The sequence below is a fragment of the Humulus lupulus genome, chromosome 9 (genome assembly GCF_963169125.1).
Source record: "Humulus lupulus chromosome 9, drHumLupu1.1, whole genome shotgun sequence".
Classification (NCBI taxonomy): Eukaryota; Viridiplantae; Streptophyta; class Magnoliopsida; order Rosales; family Cannabaceae; genus Humulus; species Humulus lupulus.
In genome coordinates this window covers 22,423,067-22,445,220 of record NC_084801.1, presented here as the reverse complement: position 1 = coordinate 22,445,220, position 22,154 = coordinate 22,423,067, and the positions used below count along the sequence as shown (strand labels likewise).

At 38.4% G+C, this 22,154-nt stretch overlaps 3 protein-coding genes across 3 annotated transcripts; 2 read left to right on the top strand and 1 right to left on the bottom strand.

Annotated features, from left to right (window-relative positions):
* Window positions 1-133: 133 nt before the first annotated feature.
* Window positions 134-3,393, top strand: LOC133799503 (uncharacterized). The gene is made up of 6 exons (XM_062237517.1): window positions 134-253; window positions 438-854; window positions 981-1,229; window positions 1,345-1,472; window positions 2,040-2,769; window positions 3,079-3,393. Exons 1-6 carry the CDS (start codon window positions 134-136, stop codon window positions 3,391-3,393), a joined length of 1,959 nt encoding a protein of 652 aa, XP_062093501.1.
* Window positions 3,394-3,411: 18 nt separating this feature from the next.
* LOC133799502 (uncharacterized) lies at window positions 3,412-4,389 on the top strand. Its single transcript, XM_062237516.1, has one exon. It carries the CDS (start codon window positions 3,412-3,414, stop codon window positions 4,387-4,389), a length of 978 nt encoding a protein of 325 aa, XP_062093500.1.
* Window positions 4,390-9,301: 4,912 nt separating this feature from the next.
* On the bottom strand, window positions 9,302-10,012 carry LOC133799501 (uncharacterized). The gene has a single exon (XM_062237515.1). The coding sequence runs from the start codon at window positions 10,010-10,012 to the stop codon at window positions 9,302-9,304; it is 711 nt and encodes a 236-aa protein (XP_062093499.1).
* Window positions 10,013-22,154: the final 12,142 nt, after the last annotated feature.

The window sequence follows — 22,154 nt, the reverse complement described above, 5'->3', positions numbered from 1 at the left end:
ATACAAAACAGCCATAGGGTGGACCATAGCAGATATCAAGGGAATAAGCCCACCTGTGTGTATGCACCATATTCTCCTTGAAGATGGATCCAAGCCTTCTAGAGAAGCTTAAAGAAGGTTAAATCTACCTATGATGGAGGTAGTTAAGAAGGAGATATTGAAGCTTTTAAGTGTGGGTGTGATTTACCCTATTTCAGATAGCAAGTGGGTGAGTCCAGTTCAAGTAGTTCCTAAGAAATCATGCATCACTGTGGTAAAGAATGATGAGGATGGGTTAGTGCCCACACAAGAGTCCAAATAGGGTGGCAAGTTTGTATTGATTATAGAAAGATGAACAGTGCAACTAGAAAAGACCACTTCCCTTTGCCATCGATCGATCAAATGCTTGAAAGATTAGTGAGACATACTTATTAATGCTTTTTTGATGTTATAATCAGATTTTTATTGCTCCTGAAGACCAAGAGAATACCACATTTACATGCCCATTTGGCACATTTGCTTTTCTTAGAATGCCATTTGGGTTGTGCAATGCTCCTACCATTTTTCAACGATGTATGGTTAGTATTTTCTCAGATTACATAGAAATCATCATAGAAGTGTTTATGGATGATTTCAGTGTCCATGGCGATTCTTTTGATAAGTGCCTCCACAATTTAACTCTAGTTCTTAAACGATGTATTGATACTAATCTTGTATTGAATTGGGAGAAGTGTCACTTTATGGTGCAACAAGGTATTGTTTTGGGGCATGTTATTTTAGAAAAAAGGATTGGAGTGAACAAGGAAAAAATTGATCTCTTTCGTTCTCTTCCACCACCATCAAGTGTGAAAGAAATAAGATCCTTTCTTGGTCATGTAGGATTTTATAGGTAGTTTATAAACGATTTCTCAAAGATTGCTTCTCCTTTATGCAATCTTCTTCAAAAGGATGTGGCATTTGAATTTAATGATAAATGTTTGTTTGCATTCAACAAATTAAAGGAATCCTTGACATTAACACCTATTATTCAGCCACCGAACTGGGAGTTACCATTTGAAATAATGTGTGATGCTAGTGACTATGCGGTAGGAGCGGTCCTTGGGCAAAGAGTTGGTAAAGTTCCTCATGTTATATACTATGCCTCTCGAACTCTTAATGATGCTCAGTTGAATTACTATACTACAGAGAGAGAACTTTTAGCGGTCATTTTTGCTCTAGAAAAGATTCGGTCTTACTTGATTGGAACTAAAGTTATTATTTATACTGACCATGCAGCTCTTAAATATTTACTAGCTAAGAAAGAGGCGAAGCCCAGACTTATTCGGTGGATTTTACGTTTGGAAGAATTTGATCTTGAAATAAAAGATAAGAGAGGATCAGAGAAATTTAATGGCTGATCATTTAAGTACACTTATTCGGGATGAAGATAACTTGCAATTAAATGAAAATTTTCCTGACGAACAACTCTTGATTCTTAAAGAATTTATTCCATGGTTTGCTGATATTGTTAATTATTTAGCCACTAAAGAGTTACCATGAGACCTTACACTAGCTCAGAAGAAGAAGATTAAGCATGATGCTAAGTTTTATATTTGGGATGAGCCTTATTTATGGAAACATTGTGCTGATCAAGTCATTCGAAGGTGTGCTCCCGATTCTAAATTTCAATCTATCTTTGCTTTCTCGCCTTCTCATGCTTGTGGAGGTAATTTTGGACCAAAAAGAACAGCCCATAAAGTACTTGACAGTGGATTTTATTGGCCTACAGTCTTTAAAGATTCATATGCATATTGTAAGGCATGTGACCGTTGTCAACGAGTTGGTAATATTACTGCTAGGGATCAAATGCCCCAAACTCCCATACTTATTATTGAGATTTTTTTATGTATGTGGCATTGATTTTATGGGACCATTTCCATCGTCATTTAGTTTTGAGTATATTATTTTAGCGGTGGATTATGTGTCTAAGTGGCTTGAAGCAAAAGCAACTAAAGCAGATAATTCTAAAATAGTGGTTGAGTTCATTTAATCGCATATTTTGTGAGGTTTGGTACTCCAAGGGAAATAATTAGTGACCGAGGTACTCACTTCTGCAATAAAACGATTGAAGCTTTATTTCGACGCTATCAAGTGACTCATAAAGTAACCATTGCCTACCATCCACAAGCAAATGGCCAATCCGAGGTACCGAATAGGAAAGTCAAGTCTATTCTTGAAAAGACGATAAATCCAAATAAAAAGGATTGGAGTATAAGATTAGATGATGCTCTATGGGCGTATCGCACGGCTTATAAGACACCTCTTGGTATGTCTCTGTATCGGTTGGTGTATGGAAAGCCTTGTCATTTACCAGTTGAATTAGAGCATAATGCTTGGTGGGCTATGAAAAAGTGTAACATGGAGATGGATAATGCAGGCCAACAAAGAATGCTGCAATTACAAGAGCTGGAGGAAATTCGTAATGATGCTTACGAAAGCTCTAAGATTTACAAAGAAAAGACCACAACCTTTCATGATCGAAATAGAATTGTTCGAAAAACATTTGATGCGGGACAAAAATTATTATTGTATCATTCTTGTCTCAAACTATTTCTGGGTAAGTTGAAGTCCCGATGGGTTGGACCATTCATAGTGGTACATCACTATCCTTATGAAGCAGTAGAAATTTCAAGTCCATCAACGGGAAAAATACTCAAGGTAAATGGCCAGAGATTGAAGCCTTATTATGAGTCTTTCGAGGAGGAACAAGTTACTGTGATTCACCTCTTCAATCCGGAATATGTTGATGAGGTATGAAAAGGTTTTACATCGAGCTAGCGACGTTAAACTTAGCTAAAGTTTATGAATTTTATTTTTTCTTCTTATTTTTGAACTTAGTTTTAATTTAATTTAATTTATTTATTTATTTTGGACATTTTGATTCCTTCTAAAAAAATATAAATATAAATATATATTTTTAAATTTGATACTGTATACGACATGCATCAAATTTTTGGCACCGTTGTCGGGGACTATTTTATTTAATTTATTATTCATATTTTTTTCCTTTTTACTAACTTGGTGTATTAGTTGTGGTTGATGTTTTCAAGGCTTGCGTAGAACTTGGTTTTAGATATGGAAATGTTTTATCAACACTATTATGATCCTCAAATGAATAGATATGACCCTTATTCTAACAATTACAATTCACAATGGGAGGAATATTTTAATACTTTCTATGGTAGAAATCAATATGTTGAGCCAAATTACTACTCTCAATCAGAATATAATGAGTTCACGCCGCAATATTTAGATCCATCAATTGGAGATCTCATCAATGCACTGAATGCCAGCAATCACCAACTTCAACAGATGTCAGAGCAGGCTTATGGGCCTTTTCCTCAACAACCTCCTACAAGAATGTCACAAGATTAGGAACCATCAATTTCAGATATGCTAAAAACCTTGGTGGCTTCAACTTTGCAGACCCAAGTTATTCTTCAGAGTACAGAAGCGTCCCTTAAGAATTTGGAGAGTACTACGGGACAAATTGCTACATCATTGTATAATCTTGAGGTTGAGAGTATTGGAGAATTACCCACAAAATTAGAGAGTAATCCAATAGAGAATGATGGTACCCTAACTCTTCAAAGTGGTCCACAACTTGACACGCCACCTTATCCAGACATAACATTTGATCTAATTCCAACTCAAGAAGTCAACAATTCAACCCCAGAAGCATCTTCTCCACGAGAGATTGAAACTTTCACGTCAGTTGGTCCATCATCACAGAACATGCTACACAAACCAACTATTACATTGTATGTCCATATTCTTCCTTTTCCGAGTAGATTGACAAAATTTAAGAATGAGGAGGAAAATAAGGTGATCCTTAAAATCAATATTTTGCTCCTTAAAACCATTAAGTATGTACCACCATATGCTAAGCTTCCTATGGATCTGTCCACAAATAAAAGCAATCAGAAGGATGATAAAAAGATAAGTGTGAGGGAGAATGTTTCTGTTATTCTCCAAAGGAAGTTGCCACCCAAGTGTCAAGACTTTGGGATGTTTATAAATCAATACACTATCAGTAAAAGCAGATTTGATCATTGTATGATAGATTTAGGAGCATCTATTAATGTTATATTTTATTCTATTTTTGCTTCTTTAAATCTAGGGTTATTAAAAGAAACTAATGTTATTATTCGATTGGCTAATCACACTAATGCTTATCCCCTAAGGGTAGTTGAAGATGTTTTGGTGCAGGTTCAATTTGTTAGGCCATTCCTACTGATTACAAGTACAAAGATGGATGTCAAAGTATGGGTACTTACAATAGAATTTGATGGTGAAGTTATACAGTTTGATATGTTGAATTCTATTGATAAGTACAAGAGAAAGAAATTTCTGTTAAATGACCCACCATAACAGTTATGACCACATCATTCAGTCGAGCTAAAGACGTTAAACAAAGTAAACTTGTGGGAGTTTTTCTTACATTTATCTTTTTATTTTTCATTAATTTTTTTATTATTATTTAGTATATGCCTTGAGGACAATGTTTAAATTAAGTTTGGGGGAAGGAAAAACTACCTGTTTTATTTGTATTTGTCATTTCTTTAGTTGTTATTTGTGTTTGTGTTGTTTAGTTGTTTCTAGTGTCACTTTTTTTTTTTTAGTTTTTGTTTTTAGGTTGTTATAAGCACGTTTATGTTGAAAGTTGTGATCTGTCAATGATAAAACTTCTTATTGAGATAAGAATATGTCTAGGAACTTGATGAATTCTGCATGAATTGTGTGCTTAACTCTTATGTGGTTGTTACTTAAGCTTGATCTTAGATTTTTAAACATAATATGTGTACAATTAGATTTACCTTTCACTAGTATTTGGAGATATTTATGCATGTTATTACTTATATATAGTCTCGACCACTCTAGAAATTATTGATTAATTGTTTGAGGTGAAATTCTAAGTACACATGATTAGGAAGATGATTAAGGCATGTTCTTTGGATCGTTTGAGCCTTTAAAGCTTAGCTATGAAATTGAATATCCTAGTTTCCCATTTTTGAGCCATAATGACTAATCTTTTTCTTTTATAAGCCAATATCTAAACCATTGTAGCTTGAAAATTTTATCTTTTTTGTGACCCATTACACCATAGTTTTATATGATTGTTTGATTTGGTGGGTTGGGTTATGGATTGTAAGAAGGGGAAGTTGTATTAGTTTGTTGGATTATAATGTGAAAGTATATGATCTACTATTTCTTCCAATGAGTTGAATTGAAAAGAATAAAAAAAAAATAGAAAAAAATCTACACTCAGAAATATGAAAAAAAAAGTATTGCAAAAGTATAAGTGTGGGGGAAATAGTATGATCGACGTGGAAAGAAAAAAAATGGAAAGATTATGTATTTTCTTGAATTGTATGAGAAATTTGTGGGAAGATATGGAGAATAGAAAAAAAATATAGGCTATGGTGTGATTTAAGCTTAAATATTCATTTTTCATCTACCTTTAACCTTAGCCTTACATTACAAGCTTTTAAAGACCTTTTGATTCTTGATTATGTGTGTTTACATTAGTGGAGAATAATTGGTTAATCTATGGAGAATGATTGGTTAATGTCTATGGAGTGAATGTTTTTCTTGAAAATATTTACTATACAAGAGACTTTAAAACATACTTTGGCATGTATAAATTGATTCAAATGTTTTTGTTTTGGTAAGTTTGATTTTCTATAATCATAAGAGATCAAGTTTAAGTGGTAACTAGCATTGAGTTGAAATTATGAGGAATGTGGAATTCAAAATTTTCTTATGAAGTATTTGTTTGATCAATTTTTGAGACAACTAACGCTTTCTACAAAACCATTACTTATGTGTTTAGTTTTTATTTTGTTTGCCCGAGGACAAACAAATGTCAAGTGTGGGGGAATTTGATAAGTACCGAATTTTTCTATTTTAAATTCATTATCTTTCTATGATTATGCACTTGATTATTTATTTATATATGTTTAATTATTTTATTTTGTATTTTTAGGATTTTCAAGACATTTGGATGAAAACGAATGAATTTGGGATGTTTTACAAGCAATGGTTAAGCTCAGAATTATAAGTTTGAAACTTTAGACTTGATTTTGATAATTTTTCAATACTCTTTTGGAAATATACCTATAAATACAAGATTTAGATATTCTTCTTATCTTTCTATATCTTTTTGAATCATCCAATTCAGAGTTATATCGAGGAAGTTATGCTTAAAATACTTTCACTTAGTGCAAGAAAATAAAATCGAAAAACGGGAAAAATTGCTACGGTTGTGGCCAGCCTTATTCCAGGTCGTGGCCTAGTGGAAAGAATGTAGTGGTCGCAGCCAAAAATGTCCCAGGCCATGATCGGAGCCTGATTTTATGGAACATACATTTTCTCGAGGTCGTGGCCACCAAGAAACACTGGCCGCGACCGGCGGATCGATTTTTCCTTAAATTTCAATTTTTAAATGTAATTTTTGGTGGGATATAAAAGGGATTAGGGTTAACTTCAAATACAACTTTGGATTGCGAATTTTAGAGGCTAGAGCAGCAGAGAAGGAGAAAATACATTATCATCTATATTGTTCAATCTAGTCTTTCTTTCTTCTCAAAACTTTTTTAATTTCATTGAATATTTATGTTTATGAATATGAATATGATTATGGAGTTGTTTTCTTTATAGTTGAGGGTTATTTCAAAACCCAAGACATGAGATCTTGAATGCATTGATGAATTTTATTCCTTTTATTCTCTTATATTAATTTGCTTCTATTTTTCTAATTTTTTTTTTTTGATGAATCAGCAGATAGTTTCATTACTCCAAAATCAATTTGTACAAACTAGACGCATCCTCCAAAAGGAAGACCTGAAAAACTATACAAAAACTTTGTTTACAAAGTATTAAACCACTCTATATCTCTTTTAGTTACAAGCCTAGGCCACATACAAGTAACTCTTTTTTTAATTGCATCCTTAGTTTTGAAAACTACCACATCAGTACTGTCCAAAGAAGACAGCCACAGATTGCAATTTCTGGTGCGCCAAAGTTGATACACAAGAGCGGCAATGGCAGCCGAGAACAAACTCTTCTTAAACTTGCTAAGCTTGGACTTTCCAATCCACCGAATTATTCTTGGCAATGATGTTGAACACACACCCCAATTCAGCCACTCTTTAACCTTTTTCAAACAATCAAAAGAGAAAAGACATTCGAAAAACAGGTGGTCCACCGATTCTTCACTCCTGCTGCAGAGAATACAAGCTGCATTATCTGTTATATTGAATCTATGCATTCGGTCCTTAGTCTTAAGCCTCTTTAGGACAGCCATCCACAGCATAAAACTGTGTTTGGGGATGTTAAGTCTGCTCCAAACAACCTTGCTCCAGTATTCTCTATCTGTTATAGGACACAAAAGCTGGTACCCTTGAGAAATTTTAAATCTAGCAAGTGTGAACTGAGTTGTATCAACTAAACTCTTCACCTTATCCTTAATTGTCACAAGTTTCCTCCAATACCAACTCCCTTGAATCGGGGCACTATAGTTCCACCATTCTTCATCTTTTACATACACACTATATACCCATTTAACCCACAAATTGTCCTCCTTAGTAGCTATGGCCCCAACGTACTTAAACATGGCTGCAACATTCCAATCTAAAATACTTTTAAAGCCAATTCCACCCGAGGTTTTGGACTGACACAGAGCAGCCCAAGCTACTGCAGCAGGGCCTGTTAAACTATGATGGCCTTTCCACAAAAAGGCTCGGCACATAGCTTCTATTTCACTTACAATTTTCTTGGGCAGCACCATCACTTGACACGAGTAAGAATGGATAGACATCAGCACTGAGTTGATTAGAACTACTCGGCCAGCAAATGATAAGTTTCGAGAGCTCCACGTCCTGACTCGAGCAATCATTTTCTCAACAAGAATGCTGCACTCCTTTGCTGAAATTCGTTTAGCACATATAGGAACACCCAAATACTTGAATGGTACCTTATTCCTCTTAAAACCCGAGGCATCTAGAACCCTTTGAACATCTCTGTCATGCATATTGCTGCAATAAAATGCAGATTTTGTAGGATTAGGCATCAAACCCGATGTATACGAAAATAGCTTAAGGCCCTGCAACATGTAATAGATGCTCTTGAAGTCCCCATTACAAAAAAAAAGGACATCATCCGCAAAGTTAAGGTGATTTAGCTTCAATTCTCCACACCTCTCATGGAATTTGAAGTCCTGTTTCTGTCCAATTTTTTGCATGATTCTGGAAAGATATTCCATTCCTAAGACAAAGAGAAGAGGAGACATTGGATCACCTTGTCTCAAACCTCTCTTTGCCTCAAAGAAACCATGCAACGAGCCATTGAACATTAGTGAGAATCTTGGAGTTCGAACACAGTTCATAATCAACTTAATGAACTTATCTGGAAACTAGAATGCATAAAGCATTTCTTCAATGAAGTCCCACTCGATAGTGTCATATGCTTTTTGTAGATCAAGTTTGAAAATACAATTAGCCTAGATTGACTTCCTCCCATAATGTCGAATAAGATCCTGACATATCATGATGTTATGACCAATGAATCTCCCTTTAACAAACCCTCCTTGGTTTTGAGCCACCAAGTTTGGAAGAATAACTTTGAGCCTCGAACAGATTAGCTTTGTAGCAGCTTTATAAAGGACATTGCAACATGCTATAGGACGATAATCACTAACTGCATTTGGGCACTTACTTTTAGGAATAAGTGTCAAAACAGTTGAGTTGATTTCCTTTAAAATTTTCCCTGTATGAAGGAAAGAAGTTAGAGCTTCAAAAACATCATTACCTACAAGATCCCAATTTTCCTGGAAGAAATAGCTGCTATAGCCATCCGGACCAGGGGCTTTAAGCCCAGGAATGTCAAAGATGGCTTTCTTAACTTCTTCAAATGAAAAATCAGCTAAAAGCATATCTGCTTGATGACTCGAAACCACTGGCCCTTGATTAATAACAGCAGCCAGGACATACTTCCTTCTTTCTAATTTACAGCCCAGTAAACTCTTGTAAAACTCCAAGAAAGCTTCAGTAATCTGTTGTGGATCATCTACCCGAATTCCATTGGCATTAGTGATAGACAACACTCTTTTTTGGGCCCTTCTTTCACGAATGCTACTATGGAATAATGCTGAATTTTCATCACCATCTTTTACCCAACTCAATTTAGCCTTTTGTTGGAGAAAAGAATGGTATGCATTATGAACTTTAGCATAGGAATTCCTTGCTTCCAGCTCCTGTTGCTGCATTACCTGGTTCATAGGATCTCAGTGCAATGCATCTTGACAAATATTCAGGTGTTCTCTAGCTTTAATTGCAGCAGAGTGCAAGTCTGAAAAACCCTGTTGATTAATATCTTTAAAAATCGGTTTGAGGCTCTTAAGCTTAGTCACAACCTGATACATTTTAGTCCCTTTAACCTGCTTCTGCCATGTTTTGGTAACCATTTCAGAGTTTTTAGGATGAGAAGACCACATCCTATAATATCTAAAAGGTTTCTTCCCACTCAAAACCACATCATACACAGTAAGAATGGCAGGTGTGTGATCGAAAAGTCCCTCATTCTGAAAAATTACTTCAGCATTAGGAAACGAATCCAACCATTTCTGATTTGCCAATACTCTATCTATCTTTGAGTATATCCTCTCTTCACCTTGTTGCTTATTGCTCCAAGTGAAAAAGTTTCCACTATACTTAAAATCTTCAAGTTGACAAGTTCCAACACAATTGATAAAATCCAAAGAGGATTTGAATCTTACCCGATTGCCAATTCTCTCTTCTTTACTGAGAATGTCATTGAAATCGCCAAGGACAAGCCAAGAATCCGTGACAGAAAGCTCCTGAAGATCTCTCCAAAGGCCTCTCATACCTTCCTCATCATTGAATCCATAGATAAAAGTAACAAAGAAACTTGCCTTGTTATCCACTGTTTCAACAAAGAGGTGAATCAACTGACTTGAGCATTTCAAAATATTCATAGTAAAGCTTAGAGGATTCCAGCATACAATAATTCTTCCTCCATCATGCCACGCACTATTAGAGGTAAAACACCACCCCGAAAACATTCGAACATATAAGGTCCCAAGATTCCGAGCCTTAACTCTCGTCTCGAGAAGACTAACTAGCCCAATTTTTTGATTAACAATAAATTGCTTGACTGTGCTTTGCTTTTGTTGGCTATTGATCCCTCAGACGTTCCAACTCATTATTTTATCCATTGACAAGAGGGGGTTCTCCCCCCCTCCTGTTATTTCCCCATCTAAACTCTGTTTTTGGTGATTCTCAGCCTGCTCTCCTTCTTCATTTGCTGTGTTTGATAGGTCTGTTAAGACCTGAAATGAGTTGTCCATTGTTGCAGCCACTGCCAGGGCCTTTTCTTTTGGTTTCCAACCCTTAGCTACTGGTTGAAAGCCATCAGAACCGACCTTACTTTCTTTGTTAGACACAGCTACATCCTTCTTCTTCCCATCATCTTTAATTACCCATTCTTGTTTCCTTCCACCTTTTTTCCTACAATCAGCCGTAGAATGACCCATTCCAAAGCAATGATCACACACAATGGGCTTCCATTCGTATGTGATCGAAACAGAGGTGTTAAAGCCATACTCATCTTCAAAGTATATAAGGTTCGAGAATTCTTGTTTCAAAGATACCTCAATTAAAACTCTAGGAAAACTGAGTTTATCCCTAAGCTTGGTCACAGCATCAACCATTATAGGATTCCCTACCTGTCCAATGATCTTGAACAAGGATTTCTCACCCCAATATTTCAGGTCGAGATCATCTAGATGAACCCAAATTGGAACCACCCTGATATCCTCCTTTTTAAAATTGATCACAGGGTCCCATGCTTTCATAACAACCGGTCTTTTGTTAAAGAAAACATATCCACCTTTAAGCACCTCATCTCGATCTTCAATGGAGTCAAATCGGATCAAGAATACACCACAAGACAGCATCCCTACCCTGTCAATCTTGTCTTTCCACATTCTTCGTGCAAATCCTTCCAGTATTGAGAGAGGAGGATTTCCCCCCAACACATAACACACAATAGAAGACTTCCAAAAAGCAACTTCATCTTGTATATCATCCATAATGATCTTAACCTTGTTCTTCGAACCAGAGCTCGAAAACAATTTTTCAAGACTTCGCACCACATTTCCAGATCTTAAAACAGGGGGATTAGTGGAGTTACCTTGAGAAATATCTCTGGAGCAACGATTCGTAGCCTCCAGGAAGTTAGCAAAGTCATCCCTTATTTCCTCCTGCTGTTTGATAAATCGAAGGGACGATCTGGGTGAAAGAGGTTCGGGAAACATGTCACGAAGTTCAGGAGGTTGTTTCACCTTAGCAGAGTCTTCGCCAGGTTCCTCTTCAGCATCAGAAAAATCAATTGGATCTATTCCAAGGACAGCATCCATGGATTTTGTTTTTTGAACATCAGAGATTGAATTAGGGCCTTTCTTCTTCTTTTTCTTGTTCGAATTCAGCTTCCCTTGCACTCTAGCTCTTGTTTTCGCCATGGCTCCTTCTATTTTTCTAATTGAATGTTATGAATCTTGTTAGATCCTGTTAGGTGGCCAACTAATTAGGGTTTTTCATTATTCTACTATCATCTTAGAATTTCTATTCACTTAATAGTTTAGGATTCTAAGTAGAGTGATAAATTGCAATTAGAGTATTGTGATAGGTATTTTAATTGTGATGAAAAATAGAACCCAGGTTAAATGAATTGCATGATTAATGAATTTTTTTGCCTAGATTAACTTGTTTCCAAAGAGTATAATGTTTTTACTAGGTATCTTTTGACATGAACATTTGCATAGTGAGAAAAATTCAGATTACACTAGAGTAACATGAAGTCTTGAACTCTATCTCTGACACCAAACCACACACAACCTTTCCAGGGTGTAGTCAAAAGCCCGTGCATTAAATGGTTATGCACTTCTATCCTAGTAGAGTGAATGCTCTAGAAATTTTTCCCGAAATTCCATAGGAAGCGGCCCCACATCCACATTGACATAGGTGAGTCTATCAAGAGTATTCTTGTAGCTCGATACTCCACTCCGTATAGAGTATAGATCTAATTAAGAGTTTCTATTAATTCATCCTCTCATTGCTTGAGGAATTCATGATTCTATATACTTTAAAGTAAGTAGCATGATACAATTCATTTCACTTCACAACTTGTTATTACCCATTGTGTAACGCCGTACTACCCTAGAACCGTTACCATGTGATTTTAAAATGTGCCTTTAGCTCGCTAATCAAGGTATTAGAATGAAAAGTGTGATTAAATCAAATTAAAGACTTGTTTAATGAAAATTAAGTATAAAAGGTTTGGACATTCATTAAAACTATGAAAGTGTTACATTAGGATCCCAAAATATTGTTTAAAACGTATTTACAATCCAAAATTTATTTACAGTCGACCTAGGAAACAAAATCAAACATTTATAACATGTCCCTCGAAACAACCCCGACCATGGCGGCGAGGTAGGCCTAGCAAGAAAACTCACGCATATAGCATATAACAATTCATTCCAGTAAATGCATAACTTTAAATAGATAATAGACTAGTCACCTAACAACCTATGCTGGGCAATGTACTTTACCAGGCACTAGGTTCATGGTCTTCACCGAACGGATGAGTATAACACCCTAGATGGCCATGCCATGGAGGCCTGCATTCAGCATGCTTGTTGCCATTCGACCTGCATTCACCACGCTTATCGTCGTTCCCGGCCTTTGACGATTCCGACCTTTGCCGAACTCGGCCTTCGCCAATCCCGGCCTTCATCGATTAGTCATAATCACACAAACATGGAATAACAATTACAAATACTCATACATAGCATTAAACATAGATAATCTTGCCATGCCCTACTCTACGAGCACAAACAGGTTTCTTACCTGTGTCTCGAGCTGATCGTTTTGTGCGATCCCCAGCCTTAATGGTAAAAACCTAGTCACAACGCCATGATAATTAACATCCATCAAGCCCTAAACCAATTAAAAACTTCAAAAGAATATTCTAGCCTCTGGGACCTCAAATTCTACTAAACCGGGTAGTAGAACCTTTCCTGAGTCCTTAAATTTGAGTTCCTGAGCTTAAAACCCTATATTGGCCATTTCCGCTAATTTGAGCCGCGACCCAACCCACTAGGGTCGTGACGCGCTACAAGTCAGAGATCCCCAAGGCTCTCTCCTGGTGGACACGGGCTGCAACACATGGATGATTTCAGAGGCTCCTAAGCCTCTTGGGTTCATGCTGGCCACGACGCCTGAAGAACAGGGCCGCGACTCGATCTCCAAAACTCAAAAATCCCCCTGATTTTTCTCAAGCAAAAAACAACAATTCACACCCAAATTAACACATAAACAAAAAATTTAGTCTATAACTCATATCAAGGCAGCACCATCAACATAACTACCCCAATCACTACTCCATAGATTCACCAAAACACAAAATCAAACCAACGTTTGAACCTAAACTAAACCTTTATCCTACAGTTGAGAATTAACAAGAAATATGAATAGAACCTTACCTTAATAAGGAAATTCAACCCTTAGCTAAACCCCAAGCACATCAAGCTTCAAGTTTCTTCAAATCGTCAGCCAATCTCCCCAAGAATTCACCAAAATTTCCAAGAATAGTGAGAGAGAGTGAGCATCGAGAAAGAGAGAGAGAAAAGGCTGAGAGAGTGTTGTGTTTTTCCTTCCTTCCTAAGTATTTTGCTGATATCTAGAGCCTACCCCAAGTCTATCCTTAGCTTCCAAAATGACTAAAATATCCTTAGGTTAGCCCTTAGTCACTTGATGACTCTAAGGGAAATCCCATCATTTTCCACATTCTCTCTAATTCCTCGAGTAGTCCTATAAATCCCCAACTAATTCCAACATTTCAAAATAATCGCTAAATAGCTACCCGTTACTTGGTAACCTTGAACACGTACACTACAAGAAAAAATGCTTTTAATAACACCAAAAATGTGTTATCAAAACCTACAATAACACTTTCTGATGTGTTAAGACAGACTATGTTATCGTAGGTCAGGGTACTTTACATAACACTTTATCAGTGTTATACAGATGTGTTATTGTACTGTCAACGATAACACAATTTCTGTGTTATTTTAATATATAGATAAGTGTTGAATTATGTTATTTATAGTCGATACTATAACACTTTTTTTGTGTTATACTACACTTTAGTATAACACTTTTTTTGTGTTATCCTACACTTTAGTATAACACTTTTTTTGTGTTATACTACACTTTAGTATAACACATTTTTTGTGTTATACTACACTTTAGTATAACACATGTGTTATATTAGCTTAGAGAAACATAATCTTTTTTTACTTACACAAAACTAGGAAAACAAATATGAAAGTTGAAGCCAAATAAGGTAACATAAATAGATTTTTATTAATTACTCAAATGTAATTACAATATTTAGTCTACTAGTCTAGGCTTAAGAAATCATATTACAACATAATTGATGCCCAATTCAGATTCCTTTATCACTAAATACAAAACAAGAAATGTATACAAAAATTAGTGAAATACATTCTTCCATTCTAAAGGCCTTAACTACAAATGTTGTCAAAAATTGCTCCAAAGAAATCATCTCAATATACCTGCACATTGTTAAAAAAAAGTCATTTTATTATTAAGAACATAAGACTTAAGCTAGTTTCCACCTGTAAACATAGAAAGTTTAAATAAGCAACTCAACTCAACTCAAGCAAACATCTCTTTTATCATACATAGAATAAGCATAACAGGTCAGTGAAAATAAAAGTTTATATATACATAGAATAAGCATAACAGGCATTTGTGTTGATAGTCACACCCTAATAAAAAAGAAAAAGAAAATTCTTCTGTGTCACTATGTTGTAAGTTGGTTATGTACTATATATGGTCCGAAATTAAATTAGCTTTTGAGGAGAGAGATTTTTTAATGAGAATTAAGAGAGCTCAAAAAATTGGAGACTTTGGGAGCTAAAGTCAGAAAAAGCAAAGCAAGAAGCTTTTAAAAGTAAAAGATGTTATTATAGTAATTGGTAAAACACTAGGACCAAGTTAATTGCCAGCATTGAATTATTTGATCCGACATTATGGTCCTAAGGCCAAGAGTTCTTTTATCCTTTGACCATATATACATAAATATTAGTACGACCAAATATTTGAGAGATTAAGGTCCAGAAAAAAGCAGGGTTTTTTATTTTACTACTTATCATCATCAATACCAGAAGAAAAGAAAAAGAAAACGAAAACAGGGCTTATAAACTGGAGCAACTGGATCCAAGGCTTTTTTACTTGCCTGAGAAACAAAAACAGGGCAGTACTCATATATTTCAGTTGAGGAAACAAAACTAAGTAGACCAGCAAAAACAGAGGACAAATATCATCATTAGGCCAAAAAAAAAAAAAGTTCATAATCTAAGAAGCAAAGATGGGCAAAAATAGATATCGACAAAATCAAATCCAATGTAAACAAGAATGCACTGCAAACAGGTTCAAGTTACTTGATACAAAAGCATCAAAGGCATTGTCAAGTAGTGTTCAAAAACATGCATTATAAAACAGATTAATAATAAAGGTAATCTTTAAATAATTCTTCCTCTAATCTATTAACAGGTGATAAAGCAAATAAAGCATTATAAAATAGAGAATAACAAACTTAGATATTCAAAAGCCCTCAGATCTCATAAGCTAATATGGTCATTAACAGTGTACATGAGAATTTTCATTATAAGCCTTAAGAGCACTCACAATAGATTCTGTAAAATAGACTTTTTCTGGTGAAAAAGTAGAGAGAGAGAGAGAAATATGTATGTATGTATAGAGAGAGAGAGAGAGAGAGACAAGCTTATAATGCAAAACCATGAAACTGCTTCTGAAAATTAGATTTTCCATCACAGGGAAAATAAGCATGCAAAGAAAGTGAAAACTAACAAAAAAAATGACAATATCTTCATATTATTACATAAGGCAATAAAATATATATTTTGTAGCTGTAAAAAGAGACCATTTTAATATATAAATGCCTTCAAAGATTAATGCTAGAAATTTCATGAACATTGAAAATTCATTAAGAACCAATCACATCTTCAAGGTTTAAACACCACCACTTCAACCATCACCTTTGGCATTCACCACCACCAACAGCAAACACATATCATCATCACCACAGACAACATGAGAAAATAGTAATAAATAAATAAAATAAAATAATGGATCATGGTGAGTACCAAAGATGGTGAGAGCAGAAAAGATGGAGGCTCAAAATGAAATCAATGCACATATCAATACAAAAATAAAAGTTTTCATCATCAGGCACAAAGTAATCTAGAAACAAACTAAAGAACCGTGGAAAAAAAAGGAAAGTAATCATCAGGCCAAGGCATTGTTTCCAACATTGAGTTTTTCCATCACAGGGCAAAGGATACTACCATTTGTAAAACCCACTAACATTAAAAAGGAAAATACAGTAAAATCAACTTTACAGCTTACAAATAAAAAATCAAAGAGGAATTATCACCTTTTCTAATGCTATTCTTCTTACTATGCTTTATGTCTTCCCTTTCTTTTATTATGCAAAAAACACAGACCAGCTGAAAAAAACAATTTGAAAACAATACTTTTGTGTAAAGTTTCAAGAGAAACATGTACATAAAGGTAAACAAAACGAGACAACTTCCTTGCTCAATGGAATTTAGAAAAGCAGATAGAATCAAACTTAGTGACTGAATTAATAGAATCAATTCTTATTAAAGAAGTAATGATACAAACGAGTATATATACAGAAAAGACAAAAACAAATTACACCAACTATTAAAGCAGAAACTACATAAATAGGTAAACAAAAATAACAAATAAGAGCCTACCTTTTAACTGATGTAACAACATCTCCAGATGCACTGCCTTCTGGATCCAAGACCCCACTTACCCAACTGGTAAATGCATCAAGAAAAAAAAAAGCAAAAACAACCTCTTAGTACTTGGTGAGAATGATCAAGAAACAAAAATACTGTATCATTATTTTGCAACTTCAGAAAGTTCAATCTTCCAACTTCTAGATAGCCATAAGTTATCCACCACCCAGTAAAATCCAGTAATAAAAAAGATAGAAGCAACTAGCATGAGTATCACATAAACAACCAAGTAAAGTGAACAGCAAACTAAACTAAACCAAAGACAGGAATAAGCAAAGGCATTTGACATATAAAAGTACTGAAATTAAAAATTGATAAATAAATAAAACGATACCTTAGCTATCGCTTCCAAAGCTTAAAAGGCTGCATCCCTCACATCTGGAGTCCCATCATTGAGGCACTGTGAAAAAGTAAGAAACGATTATATAGATAAGAGAGTCTATGAAACATCATGAACAGGATAATCCATGGTCAAAAATAGGTTGCACCATTATTTTTTTATTTCCCTTTGTCTTCTAGATTACAAATTAGAAAGTAAGAGCACCAAACAATGAATTAGTGCTCTAAACTCATCAAAACCAGTATTGAAGCTGTCTTCTAAACTCACCCCTTTCTCTTAATATCTGCAATAGACAACATCCATTACAGTTTGGGCAAAATCAAAATTACCACCTATCAAAGCGATTACAAACACTCAAATGCAAAGAATTTATGTCATCTAATCTCTAATAAAAAAAAAAACTTAAACCAAAAACATAGTAAGGAATCCTATGACAATACTATATTCTGAATTAAAGAACTACAATGTAGGATAAAGATATACTTGCCTTCCATAATGTCAGCTAGACTTAAGCACCTAGCTGTATGCATTGCCTGAAGACTTTGATTTAGTGCCTCAATAGAGGCAGGTTTTTTCTCTTTCAATTTTTCCTTTATAAAAAAAAGAGAGAGAGAGAGAGAGAGATAAATCAAAGGAGTTAGATAAATGCAATAAACCAATATCCCTTCTTCAATCTTTTTAATGTCTAAACCAGTATTTTTCTATTTCATAATTGTTAACCAAACTTTTTTAATGTCTTCTGTGGACGCCCAAATTCCACCAAGGCAAAATATGAGGGTTATGTGAGGTCCTCGGGCCACCACCGTCTCGGGAAGTCATCACGCTATCACGCCACGAATCTAGACCCGTGTCTTATGGGATCATTGCAATATAGCCCCCATTTGCAAGACATAGACGCGAAGCCGCCCTGGCCTCGTTCAGACGTGCGCGACGCCCCCTGGCCTTGCTCGGCCACCGTGCGCGACGCCCCCTGGCCTCGCTGGGCCACTGTCCGCGACGCCCCCTGGCCTCGCTGGGCCACCGTGCGTGACACCCCTTGTCATGGCCCAGCTGCGAAGCCCGTACCGCCATCTCGTACCAGCTGCCCCGCATCTGAGGGCCTCGCCCCAGACGTCTCGCGTCCGGGCGCCCAAGCCTCGCACCAGCCGCCTCGCATCCGAGGGCCTCGCCCATGCCCACGGAGTGGCCTCGCCATCTAGGCCCCGGGGTGGCCTCGCCCATGGCCTCATGGGGGTCACATCCGCAGCACACTCGGCCTCGTGAACAGCCAAGAGAGCCGCGCCATCAATAAGTCTTCCAACGGGGTCTCGCGAAGGAATGAGAACTACGTCACCTAGTGGCCACGTGAGTAGAGCCATGCACCAAGGGTCCCATTCCTTACACCTTGAAAACCCTATGCCTAGAGGCTCCAGTACGAGTCGAATGGGACATACTTGTACGACCTAGTACTGAGTACGGACACCAGTATCAGTGGGATTGCTGGGATAAGGGTTATGGTCCGTACGTCTACGGCCAAGGGTCAGATTTGACACCACTACCACCTGCGCCACTATGCCTGCCACCACTCATCAAACATGGGTACAAACAAGTAGCGGAGACATCCTCCTGACACCTGCTCATGTACTGGATGTACGACCACAACCTCTGAAGCCACTCCCCTGACATAGTGCTTATGTACTACTTGGTCTCCTGGACCACCATGTACCTAAGGCCATTAGAGCCTACTATAAAATAAACTGGAACACCACCTGAAAGGGGGTTGGAAATTTTACTGTAGCAAAGGCTTGTGTGTGAATAAAAGACTGAATTCTCCATTATTGTTTTATCATTGTTCTTGAGTGATTGTTTAAGTTTCTACAGCTTTTCCATTAGAGATCTTGATTTGATAATTTTTCCAACTCAACTTAGTTGACGAGTTCTCACCGTCAACAGTTTGGCGCCATCTGTGGGAATGTTAGTTTCAAGCTACTGTTCCACCATTGTTTCTGGCAAGAAGAAGATGCCAAGACGTTCAAAGCGACTGAGGGAGCCACGGGAGGTAGAGGTTCACCTGAACGGAGTTCAGCTGAAGGCCTCCATGAAGGACGCTCCTCCACCCAGAGACGTGGAGCCCCCGAAAGACCTTGAGGTTCACGGAGGTGATAGAGTGGCCTCGTCACCGGCTGCTCCACCTGGAGAAAGTCCTCCAAGAGCACCACCGGGAAATGCTAATGAGTTCCCTCCTCCAAAACCACCGCAGGCACCGAACTCCGGCCGGCAGGACCCGGGCCCCTCGGCCCGTAGGCATGATAAGCATCCCCGGGTCCACTCTGTGAGCTCAAGTTCGAAGTCTCGATTCTATGAAGAGGAAATACGGGAGCTCCACCGTAAGAACCAAAGGTTGGAAACCACCTTGGAGAACATGCAAGAGGTACTGAACGGCCTGTTGCAGGGTAAGTCGAGCGTGACCTTGCCTAAGAGGAAGGAGAAGGGCAAGGATGGGGTGGAGACCACTGTACCGGTAGATGATGGAAGAACCCGACACTCAACCAGTAACACCCCCCAAGCAAAGCAACGTGAGCACCCTGAACCGCATAAGCAGGCCCAGAAACCCGCGTCGAGGACCAACGCTGCCCCTCGCAATGAGGACGAGGTCACCTCAAAAAGAGCACCCTCAGACTTATGGGAGGAGCTCAATAAAAGGAGGGCGGGCAAAGGGACCACGCCCCCTATGGCGCCTCGAGAGGGCAAGGGAAAGGCGGATCTTAGCTCGTCCTCTTTGAGGGACACTCTAAGCAAGAGGAGGCAGGACCTAGACATGGAGATGAGAAGCCTGCGGAGCAAGATCGTCACCGCATCAGGCGGCCAGGCCTTTGAGGAGGACTTCGACCACGAGTCGCCCTTTGTGAGGGAGATACAAACCATCCGGCTCCCTGCCAACTTCAAGGAACCCAATATGACCCCCTACGAAGGGAACACGGATCCAAAGTACCACCTGGATGCGTTTAATGATCTGATGAAATTGAGAGGGATTGGAAGCGGTGCCAGATGCCACTGCTTCGCTGTCACTTTGAAGGGACCCGCCTACAAATGGTTCAAAAGGTTAAGGCCGGGGTCAATCAGATCCTGGCAGCAGTTCTCTGATGAATTCCTCCAACAGCACCATGCCGTGCGGGACTACACAATGCCTGACACCAGCCTGGCCAACGTGAAGCAAGGGGAAAATGAGAGCCTAAAGAGCTACATTCACCGGTTCAATATGGAGGCCGCGAAAGTGGGTAGCTTAACTCGCCAAGAGTTGAAAATGGCCATTACAGCAGGAGTGCTCCGAGGAAGCAAGTTGTGGGACAACATGTTGAAGAGGGAAGTCACCGATCTGGATGACTTCTACGAGAGAGCGCAGAAGTACATCCGTGTGGAGGATGGCCACGCCAACTTAAAGGCAGGAAAGGAGGAGCCCCACACGAAGCCCCCAGCTAACGACGAGCCGAATGTAACGAAAAAGAAAAGAGCGTACGATGGACTAAGAGACGACCAACAGAGGAAAAAAAATCGAGGGAATGATCATAGGAAAGCGGCTTATACTTACTATATGAACCTCACGGACACCAGGGAGCATATTTACCTCACCAACGAAGATAGAGTTCCCTTCAAAAAGCCCCCACCAATGAGAAAGGATCGGTCCAAAAGGGACCCCAGTAGATACTGCCAGTACCACAAGGACATCAGTCACACCACGACAGAGTGTATCCATTTGAAGGAAGAAATTGAGGAGCTCATCCGCTGGGGGCATCTGGCCCACTATGTCAGGAGAGAAAGGCAAAGGCCAGAGGACGCGCCTACGGCACCCCAGACACAAGAGTGAGCCCCAGAAATACAGGGGGAGGTCCGAACCATTTTCGGAGGTCTAGGATTTGGGGGGGACTCTCGAAAGGGGCGAGATAGATATGCAATAGAGGCTCGGCGGAGTCCACCCCCCTGCGTCATGAGTTTAGAACAGCGACCCCCGAAAAGTTTCAAAGGGGAAAACGACTCGATAACATTCACCGAGGAAGATGCGCGGGGGGTACACTTTCCCCACAATGATCTGCTGGTGTTGATAGTTCAATTGGCAAATATGCGTGTGCATCGAGTCCTAGTTGACAACGGGAGCTCGGTGGACATCTTATATCGCCCCGCCTTGGAAAAGATGGGGCTGGGCATACGTCATCTGAAGCCCTGCCAATCATCCCTATACGGATTCACAGGGGACTCAGTGCAACCCCTGGGAATGATCGAATTGACACTTACCATGGGGGAGAAACCCTGGCAGACTACAGTCATGTCTAACTTTGTTGTAGTAGATTGTGCATCAGCTTTCAATGCGGTATTAGGGAGACCATCCCTAAGAGAATTGAAAGCCATAACTTCAATATATCAGTTGGTTGTCAAGTTCCCGACTCCAGGAGGGGTCGCTTGTATGAAGGGAGAGCAAAGAGAGGCAAGGGAGTGCTACAATACCTCACTCCGTGTGCCTATGAAGCCGCGGGAACCAATGACTATGGTGATACATGAAGACCGGCGTGTGCTCACAAGGGGTCCGCAGGAGCTGGACCCCTGAGTCGTGGAGGAGTCAAGAGCAGAACCAGTGGAGGAAGTAGAAGAGGTTACAGTGATGGAGGAACTATTAAGAAAGTTGAAGATAGGGAGAAGCCTGCAAAATGAAGTGAAGGAGGAGTTGGTCAGGTTTCTGAAGAATAATCTAGACGTATTTGCTTGGAGTCACGAGGATATGGAGGGGATAGACCCCGGAGTGATGTGACACCATTTGAATATCTCCCCAGAAGCGAGGCCCGTTAGGCAGAAGAGGCGGGTGTT

Coding starts and splice junctions, on each gene's coding strand:
- LOC133799503 (XM_062237517.1), top strand. CDS start 134: ATGGAGGTAGTTAAGAAGGAGATATTGAAGCTTTTAAGTGTGGGTGTG. Junction 254..437: donor AGAAATCATGCATCACTGTG/GTAAAGAATGAT, acceptor TGTTATAATCAG/ATTTTTATTGCTCCTGAAGA. Junction 2,770..3,078: donor ATCCGGAATATGTTGATGAG/GTATGAAAAGGT, acceptor AGGCTTGCGTAG/AACTTGGTTTTAGATATGGA.
- LOC133799502 (XM_062237516.1), top strand. CDS start 3,412: ATGCTAAAAACCTTGGTGGCTTCAACTTTGCAGACCCAAGTTATTCTT.
- LOC133799501 (XM_062237515.1), bottom strand. CDS start 10,012: ATGAATATTTTGAAATGCTCAAGTCAGTTGATTCACCTCTTTGTTGAA.